Source organism: Fistularia commersonii, chromosome 8 (genome assembly GCF_037954325.1).
Source record: "Fistularia commersonii isolate RoL2024-O1a breed Wild chromosome 8, RoL_Fcom_v1.0, whole genome shotgun sequence".
NCBI lineage: Eukaryota > Metazoa > Chordata > Actinopteri > Syngnathiformes > Fistulariidae > Fistularia > Fistularia commersonii.
Window position 1 is genome coordinate 5,906,997 of NC_141291.1, and position 10,084 is coordinate 5,917,080.

General features: G+C 42.7%; 1 protein-coding gene across 9 annotated transcripts in view; it reads right to left on the reverse strand.

Annotated features, from left to right (window-relative positions):
• Positions 1-9,350, reverse strand: part of LOC147231711 (aspartyl/asparaginyl beta-hydroxylase-like) — a 35,767-nt gene extending 26,417 nt beyond the window's left edge. For 6 of the 9 annotated variants that reach the window (XM_086150713.1, XM_086150711.1, XM_086150712.1 and 3 more), the window contains exons 1-3: positions 6,174-6,824; positions 6,022-6,087; positions 1,487-1,705 (exon numbers count right to left, since the gene is read on the reverse strand). In XM_086150713.1, the coding sequence (XP_086006839.1) occupies positions 1,487-1,705; positions 6,022-6,087; positions 6,174-6,360 (472 nt within the window). In that variant the 5' untranslated portion in view covers positions 6,361-6,824. Of the gene's footprint in view, positions 1-1,486; positions 1,706-6,021; positions 6,088-6,173; positions 6,825-9,177 lie in introns of those variants that run through there. The other 3 variants (XM_086150716.1, XM_086150715.1, XM_086150714.1) reach the window with 2 other exon arrangements.
• Positions 9,351-10,084: the final 734 nt, after the last annotated feature.

Here is a 10,084-nt window from a genome sequence, read left to right on the forward strand (position 1 = left end):
ACATTACATAGCGAAGCCTTGCGTTTGGGAGCTGTGTATTTAGTGTATTTCCCACAAAAAAGTGGGAAAAAAAACATTAATCACAAAAGTGAAAGAGCGAATGCACAGAACGCACACAGCAGCACACTACCGTTAAATTGAAAATGGCGCAAATCAAGGACCCTATATATAAAAATTAATAATTGTATTTTATCCATTTCTTTCTAACCATAGGGGTATGTTAAGAAAGTTAAGTGCCAATGCTGATCCCCCCCCCACTTTTAAATATACGTGTCAATATCTATTGATAACAAGCATACAAAATGTCTAAAATGTCTGTGTTTATATAGTACTAAGAACAAGACTAATGTTATTCTCGCAGTATCATGACAATAAAGATGTGCATAAGTACGCATGATAACATTTCCAACAATACATGATATACCTGATATTTGTACGTTTCCATTGCCATGCAGCCAGACAGCGGAGGTCTGGCTTTTTTATTTTTTCTACCCTCCAAACAGGAAGTCATATACCGCAGTAAACAGTCTACTGCATCGCCGTAATGGCCAGGTTTCACTTCAATGACGAGAAGAATGACCTCATAAGTTCATGAGTAGGTGAAATAGAGGAAGTAAGGCTGGAGATGAAACAAGTGGGTCGTCAGTTCTGGGACATAGCGAGCGTGTTAATCGGTGTGTGGATTATAGAGAAAGAGGATGTGAAGCTTTGCGTGAACGTCGTACTCATGATAACTGAAACAAGTCTCGTATTGATATATACATTGTGTGTGTGTGTTGGTGTGTGTGTGCGTTACAGAGAGAGAGAGAAAAATCGAGAGATCTCTCGGTGGGCCTTTAAAAAGTTTTTTCTCATGAGGGAGCTACCACCTAGATTTTTTTCTCAGATAGATTTCCAGGGATTGTCTTTATAAAGCTCTTGGAAGTAGGTATAGCTACAGCCTTCAGTGTGTGTGTGTAGTGGGTTACTGTTATTTGCACATTACAGGAATTGGCAGAGGAACCTCGCATCATTTACATGTGATGAGTTCACACACACACACACACACACACACACACACACACACACACACACACACACACACACACACACACACACACACACACACACACACACACACACACACACACACACACACATACATACATGTAAACACGAATAAAGTGTATACACACACACACACACACACAGATATATACGATTGTGCGCATCTAGTTGCCACTTTTGCACTGATCGTGTACAGTAAATATTCTTTATCCCTTTTAATTTACTGTATATTTTTTATGCTTATTTTATATTTTTCTGTTATTTATATTTCTTACTCCTGCACGTTGTTATCAATGACCTTTACTGCACTACCCACTTTCTACTGCATGTGAACTGAAATTCCCCCCCAGTGGGATGGTTCAATATATTCCTTTTACACACCTACTTCCAAAAGCCCATCTGATATATATGATACAGGGTCATTTGCCTGCCTACTTACCAACAACAGTGTCGTAGTCCACAATGTCAAAGTAGACCACGGCGACAGAGCTCCAGACACCCAGGAGAGCCAGGACCACGAACCACGTCACCATGGAGTGTTTGGGACCCCCTCCCGCATCCCCACCACCTCCTCCTCCTCCTCCTCCTCCTCCTCCCGCTGCCGCTCCTCCCTCTGTCCTCTTTCCATTCTTGCTTTCCATCGGTGTCGTCTTCACCTCTGTGGACACGAGTGGAAATGTTAAGTGTTAACAAGTCAACGGATGTTTCACATTTTGCAATGCTTGTGTCTTAAATTAAGGTCATAAGATCGAGACATCATTTGATCTTCAGCTCTTACCACTTCTGCTTTCATGCATTTTTTTTTTTTTTTCCTTCTGCTTAGTAGGTCACGGCCTGCAACCCTTCCTTCAGGTATACACTTTCGTCACAATAGAGCCCTATCAGTGACTACGCTCATCTTCTGTGGCTTCCCAAGTGACGGGCCAGGTTACCGAACTATAACCAACTTACCTGCTTACAAATGTGGACTCTAAGCGGTTTCCATGTGGATTCACTTAATGACACTTCATGTTGTCGCCTCCTGATCAGATACTTGCTCTGCTCTTGTATGATTTCCAAATGAAAAGCTGCTTTCACACTCTAGGGGCTTTGTGACGTTCCCAGAACCTTTTCAGCAACTAGGCCGTTTCTTTGTGCATTTCAGACAGCATAGAAACCAGAGACCATGGACCTTCGTTCCTAGAAACCTTCTCAGCCCCCACTCCAAGGCAGGGTCTTTGTAAGATTCCATCGGAACTCATATGACCTGCTATGGCCTGCTTTGCCACAAAGGGGTTTCCGGGGATTGCAGAGGAACATTGACATTATGGGCAAAATAAGTATGGAGTTAGCTAATGCTAGGTTTTCACGTAAGGAAGCAACACAGGGAGAAAATAAAAACACATTCGCTAGCCTCACTGGATTTCATTTTGGACGATAGCCGCATATCGTAATTCGGATTGGGGAGTCTGGTATCAAAGTCAGATTTTCATTCCAGGTAGTGGACCGACATTGTAGAATGTGCTGAAAGTAGCAAACATTAATTTTATAATTGAAATTCTACTTAAATGAGTGCAGACAAGCTGTGTACAGTTCAGATCTCTGCAAAAGAGTTGGGCTGAGGGTTAATATTTGGTGTATTTGCATTTTAGAACGGTCCATATCGTGTTAGTATGACTGGCTGTGGGACAAGAGTAAGGGTCAGCTGACAGGATTCCCAACCTCTGTTTAGGAGCCGTGGAAATAACATGGGTGTGTGTCAGGGAGTTGTCCGGCACCTCCACTTCTGGTTTCAAAAGCAAGATAAAACAGTCCAAAAGTGCCTGGAGACAACCCAGAGGGTTGAGAGGAAGGGAAGATCTCCATCATCCAAGAACCTCAGGAATCATCTTCACTTCTGTCTGGATTTCCGCACAACAGGAGTTCTATACAACACAGATGGGCGAGGACCTGAACTGAGGGCTGTGTATGTCAAGTATTTATGTATTACGGCACTGTTCACTGCAGGATGTCATGGAAAGAAAACCAGCATGGAAGAGTGAGCCAGATGAGGAGGAAGGGAAGGTGAGATGGACTGCTTAAGCTCGGGGTAAGATTTAAGAGACACTAGGGGAGAAGAATGAATTTGACAATTTGAAGGTACCTGAATTGATGAAAGAATGAGTTGGAGAAATGAAATGAGGAAATAAGATTGAGAAGTCCTCAGTACAACAGGAAACGAAAGCTGGGATTTTACAACTAGGCATCTCAGGGATCGTCATCGATGACGGAGTGAAAACAATCTCAAGGGTTGAGAGTCTGATTTCTTTGAGATGAGATGTTTAAATCTTAATCAGTGGTCTTGACTGAATCAAAGACAGAATAGCATAGCTTAGAAATCTGTGCTTGCACAGCTGGACTTCATACAACCCGGCGTTCTGACAGCAAGATCAGGGGCACTTTATACTGCCCCACCGTCACAACGCACTCAACAAGGAGAAAATAAAATACAACCCATTCTGGCGTCTTTGGAAATAAGAACAGACGAATTGGCAAACCGCTATACATAAATAATCCAAATGGGATTATTGAACTCAGAGGGCGTTGGGGAAAACCAATGATCAGGTATGCAGGTGGTGCAGAGGCAATTTAATGTACATATCCTTGGACATGACATGTTTATCAAGCACCATTGGAATTTCCTCTTTAGCAAGATACTCAATGGAATAACCCAAGCATTTCCTTCTGCAAGACCTGCTCTTCATGTGAGGCTTCGGGACCTTGCTGCCCTTTGAGTCAATTAAAAAGTGGCCAGTCAAGGGACTGCAGACGGCGGAAATCTGGCTAGCTGCTAACAGCCCAAGACATCGCAACAGCTTTAAAGGCTCATTTATACTCACTTTGCGGAAATAGGTATGTCCTTTTCACACGTTTCCAAACATCACATCCATACTTTATGTTGCCATGGTTATTAAGCAATGCATCCACAAGGGGGGGTGGGGTGGTTCAGAGTGCCATTTCAGACAAAAGAAACAAACATAGAAACAGTGCAGTATACGATGGTGGTCTGTGCGACCATTAAATGCATCACACCATGTGGATGGAGAATTCTTCGTCCCCTGTTGTACCGATGCCATGTTGTCTTCTTGTTCTTGTTCTTTCCCTGGTCACCCTTGAGCATACTGGGCAACACTCCGGGGGTACTGCTTCGCTAGGCTATGCAGCAGCAAGCGCCACGAAGTGCACAGGATTATGCACAAAATGAATGCAGAGAATGGACAGAGGGCTAAGTCCATTGGTATAAAAAAAAAAGCCCTTGGGCTACTAAGGACGGTTCATTGGTCCATACATGAACATAGAAGAGTCTTGTAAGTGGCTCTTAGCTCAGTCTTAGAAACAGGGTGACTTCCAAAAGAACAAGTTACTGATTGCAGAAAAGTCACCCTTGTTATTGCAAGAAAATTTGCTAAAAAGAATGCAATCATTTTGGCCCCGCCTATGCAGTACCCCAAATAATGGTATTGTATTTTAATTCATTGTTGATTAATAGCGAAGACCATGGTCCCATAGGAATACTTGTTCCAAATCAAAGAAAAGGAAGAGACCAAGGAGACAATATGCCTGGTTCTTCAGAGGGCAACCTGACACAGGAATAGACTCAGAGTGTGCACAGCAGCTGTTCCCATTCCTTGCTGTGCTTGAAAAGAAGCACAATCGGGTCTAATTACTGTAAAAGTACAGGCAGCAAATGCACTTCAAGGGTCTGTGAAAGCATCGAGGTCCGACTGTTTGAAAATTATTACATAAGTGGTGACCACATGTTGTATGGGTTTATTGAGAGTGGGGGTCAGAGGGGAAAAAAAAAAAAAAGACCAAACATTAGACACCGCTAGTTGCCGTGGAGCTGGAGGGGAGAGTAGACCAGGATCTCAACAGTATCGGCCCCCTGGAGACAGTTAGCAACAGAATGTTGTACAAAACGGCCTAAAAGGTTGTGACTTGTATTCACAAGTACAGGATTATTTTCTGTTTCTTGGGGGGGGGGGGCTTTCTCAGAGGGTCAAGCATATTACTAATAATAGTTGGTGAAAAATTTAACATTGTAACAAATTTTACATGTTCAAATGTGACGCTCTAAATGAGGGGTGGGGTCACTTTTGGGAGGTAGTTCAAATACAAGGACAACTCATTTGGTTCGGCACTAAAAAGATGTCCGGAAGGTGTGAGAGCCTCAGAGTCTTTCAGAGACTGCTAAGACAGAGGATGCATTTTTGGAGCACCGACTGTGACAACCTTTGACACCGGGAGATTTAAAGTGAAATCCTACACATGGCTCAGTTTCTCTGCTGAGAGATTGAGATCAAATCGAAAAGGGCTTAAACTGGGTCAAAGGGAAGTTCTGTTTACAGCTCTTGTACTCATGCATGATCTCTTGTTGGAAAACATTAGTAACCACAGGATCCCCTGATTCTGCTTTCAAAAATAAAAACACAGGTAGACTGGTCATTTTGCCTGGACAAGCGAAAGGTCATCCTCATGGTCCAACCCTTAAGTATGTCAAACGCCAAGTCCAGTTTTTGATCCCCAAGTCTTGGGTACACGACGTTGACGACTTTACAAAAATGCATGTTTTCCTTCTTACCCTGCATGGGGTGCTATTACGAGTTGGCAGACAGGAAAGGGTAAAAAAAAAAACAGATTCACTACCTCCAAGAAGCTAGTTTCTGGATATCCAGAATTTAGGATCTTCTTTTTGAGACAACGGGCATGCTGAGTGATCTGCGTCGAAACGCTTAGGCAGTCTTCATTGCCCAAGAGCCGGAGTTCATCATTATCATGATCAGCAAAATCAGGAAGTGGCTATTTTTGCATTAACAACAAAACACATGCGGTAGAAGCGAGTCAAACCAAGCCAAGCAATGCCTGAAACCAGTTGGTCCAGAGCTCTTCTTGCACACCCTTCTCATGCCAAACTGGGCCAATCCATGCCGAGCTAATTTCACAGCCCTTTCCTACCTGTTTCACAGCCATCGGACTTCATCTCCGTCTGCATGGGAGCGGCCTCCTCCTGGGGAGCCTCTCCTGCTCTAGCCGAAACCAGGCCATTCTTAGAAACCGAACTCCAATCCGATCTAAATCAGGTACCTGCCCGACATGCCGGTCCCCACCTGCTTCCAGGACAACCTTCTCCTCTAGGAGCGGCTGCTCCTCTTCCTCATAAACTTCCTCCTCAACATACTCTACCTCCTCTGTCCCTTCCTCAGCCTCCTCATTGGCGTGCACCTCCTCGACGGGAGCCGCAGCTGAAGAGGTGGTGGAGGAGAAGGGAGCGCCATATTGGCGGTAGCGCTGCATGAAAACGGGAGCCCTTCTTCCAAACTATGAGAAGTGACTTTCAAGTACCAAAAAACAAACAAAGGGAAACGTTAAATAGGTCAAAGGTGCAAAATTTAAAAAAAACAAACTACAATTTAAAAATGAATGCAACCGTTACAGAAAAGAGAAATAATGGAACATCCGAGCAAGAGTAAGCGAGTGCAGGAGTGATCAACAGGGATGAGGACAATGACGGAGCTCCTCCTCGTCCTCATCCCAGCAGTCCAGTGTTTGAGAATGATGAGCTGCCGGACGTCCAGAACCTGATCGCACACTATTATTAGAGCCGACAAACCCTGGGAGATTGTGTGTGTGTGAGAGAGAGAGAGAGAGATAGAGAAAGAGAGAGAGAGAGAGATGCCAGAGAGGACAGAATAACTCACTCAATAACCTTGACACTTGTTTGTTCTCACACACACACACACACACACACACACACACACACACACGTCAGCCTCAGCTGTGGAGGGTGTCCCGTCAGGGCCAATCACGCCGCCGTTTAAAAGGACGAGCGTGGCTAAAATAAAAGCTGATAAAAACGGGATCGTCTTGCCCTCCCCGTCGCAGCTGCTGTTGCCGTAGCATTTTAATGCTAGCGATGAAAAGTTAACCCACGCATCTCAGACAGATACGGGACACTTGTAGATCATGATGTTCACACATGGCTGAATTATTTTCTTTATATGATTAGTAAGATAACATAAGAACTGTCTGTGAGCTGTGCTAAATATTAAAAGAGCTTGTGAGGCAAAACTGCTATAAAATTAGAATTAACTCTCGGTTATATTTTTGGGAGAGGCAACACCACAGGCCCTTAAACTGCCAGTATTGTGGCTTTTTTTTAATATATCACAATATTTTACATTTTTAAAATAATAACTAAAAAAAGTGCAATTTTTGATGAATAAATATTAAAAAAGCACGGTATGTGGTAGATTTGTGTCTATGCAGAATATTACATTATGGCGTATCAATGTAATACATTTTTCCAATGCACTTCCAGCTTCATTAATATCTATTTAAATGTTTCCAACAGAGCCCTGCAGTCGCCATGGAGATGAAAAAAAAAGGTTTGTAGTTTTTGCCCAGAAATTAGCTACAAGTTGGAACAGTTGTTGGATCTTGTGACCAGGAAACGCAAGTACATGAAAGTACCAAAGCATGGGAACTGAGTGCGCGAAGAAGATGCATCCTGTAGTCGGATAAGAAATGTGGAAACTTTGTGATTAAAAAAAGGACAGGAATCAAACAAGTGATGAATGAGAACTGAACAATGTGAGTGCTAGATTGAAGTACGGAACAGGAAATGAAGTATGGGAACGTGTCACGCTGAGTGGACGCTAACTGGGTGACAGTGATTGATCTGACTGTGGATGGTTAGCAACACAATACCAACAGCAGCGGCCATCTGTTTTTTTTTTTTTAATCAAACCCGAGGCATTGGACATCCAAACGCTGAACTTTGGTAACCAAGAACTGATATGTAACTGGTTTGACTGGTATCTGCTGGAAATGTGTAACTCTGAAACAAACCAACCAAACAAATCACATGGAAGATTTAGCTCTGTGCAGTACAACAAACACACTGATGCTTGTATGTCTATGAAAAGGCTGATAACCTCTATTGCTCAATCTATTCACAGCCTTATAGATACATTAGTGCCAAGAAATACTTCCTCGCTAAAGTAGTATTGGTGAAAGTCTGCACCCTATCTGGATAGTAGTCGAAAAGATTGTCCTCTGAGGGCCTATGAACAAGAACACAACAGGAACACAGATAAAAATCATTTTATCATCACTTGTTTTTGAGTGTGTGTCATCAAGGGACAGAGAGAAAGGAAGCATAGACTCTTTGCTGAGCTTGAGGAAGACATCCTACATGCACTGGAATGAACGTAAAGATGAATATAAATGTGAGAAGTAGTCCTGCAAAGGAATATTCAAAGTCTTGACTAGTGCTTACTCATTTCTGAGTTTCTTGTTCAATGTCACGAAAGCTTCATATCCGGCTTGAGAATAAGCTCTGCAAAAAAGCATTAAATCTTTTCCGCTGACTTCTGCACCCAAAAAGTTGGCCAGAAAACGTGATGCACAGCAATGCACAAACATTAAGCTCGGGAAAAGTTAATAGCTGTTTAGCTCCTGTTAGCGGGCTAACTTAGCCTGACATCGTTCGCAGGGTCCAGTATCCGAGACCCCCCCAAAAAACACTGACAGTCACACGCAAAGCCTCGGGATTGAAATTTGAATTTATCATCTATTTTAGCGCCTTGGATTCGGGAAATTCAGGCTTGTTTGACAGCGACGGGAACGGCCCAGTTTCGAAAACGCGAACCACGCTCCATTCAAATTTCGTCTACTTTAACAAGCCGCTGTTCAGAGGTGCGACGAACACAACGTAAACATCCATCGACACAATTTCACGAAATTATGAGGTGCACTGCACAGTTCGGGTACAAACAAAAAACACCAAAATAGTTTCGATTGAATAAAGCTCAACGTTTCGCTGCAAATGAACTGATTTTGATGCCATGCAAGGCGCACACTTAAAATGACGAGTAACGAGCATCAATTGTGAAAACTGTAAAACCTGATGAATTAACGTCTCGCCATCGTAGCCGTGTTAAAGAGCGTATGTTAAAGATCCCGAACACGAATTCTGCGTTTCCATGGTAATCATGCATATTCCCCTGTGAAGCAAACACATGGAAACAGCAGGAAAACAATAGGAAGTCTGCGTGGTTTGACCAAGCGCGTCTCGGGCGCAAGAGAACCTAGCAAGACGAGGGTACTGACCTTTTTTGGCATTGGTTTTGGGGTTTTTTCTCTGAGCCATTTTGTTTAAAATTCACCGTAACTGCTTTCCCGTCGTTATTAGTATTTTATTTTTTTCCAAATTCAGTTAATAAGGTATGCTAGCTGTTCAGACGTAAACGAGTTGACGTCTGCCTTCGACTCTCATTCAACATGCAAGAAATCACGTCTTCGCCTAGATACCAGGCAAGCTAACGTGCCTAGTAACCGTGATTGGCTGAAAGTTTGACCAATTGGAGACATGGTTATAGATAGTAGGCGGGGTTAAGGGCGGGACTTTGACATTTTGCACCAATCATGCTGTGGTACAGCATCCCATTGACTTCCCTCTCTTCGGAGAAGGGGAAAAACGTGGCAGAAGAAGAGGAGTTTTAAGGATCTGGGCGGAGAGCAGGCCAAAGAATGACACGAAAAACATTTAAATTCCCTACAATCGTATAAAAATAAATTATGGAATGAAAGTAAAACGTCACGAAAATTCTTGTCTTCATCCTCTCCCCGTTTAAAAGCATCATCACCGCGTTTTGTGAGATAGATTATGAGTAACGTGAGAATCAATTGAACGTGATGCTCGATATTTACATATAAACTTCTAGACCTTGTGTGTGATATCATTCGATGTCATTTTGTTTTTTGAGAAATCCAGCCAAATTTGACGCAAAATTATTGAGTAATTACGTTAAAGTAAAACATAAAAACAACAAATATCAGGGTGGTAATTGAGATTTTTATATTTGACATTGTTTCATACATTGAATAAGCATCAGACATCCTTTTTTTTGGTTTTATTCCACAAACTATCCGGTACCTCAGAAGAAAAACAACCAGTGAAATAGAAATAAAAAAATATGATACAGAATAACACCAGGCAAGATTTAACAGTAAAAAC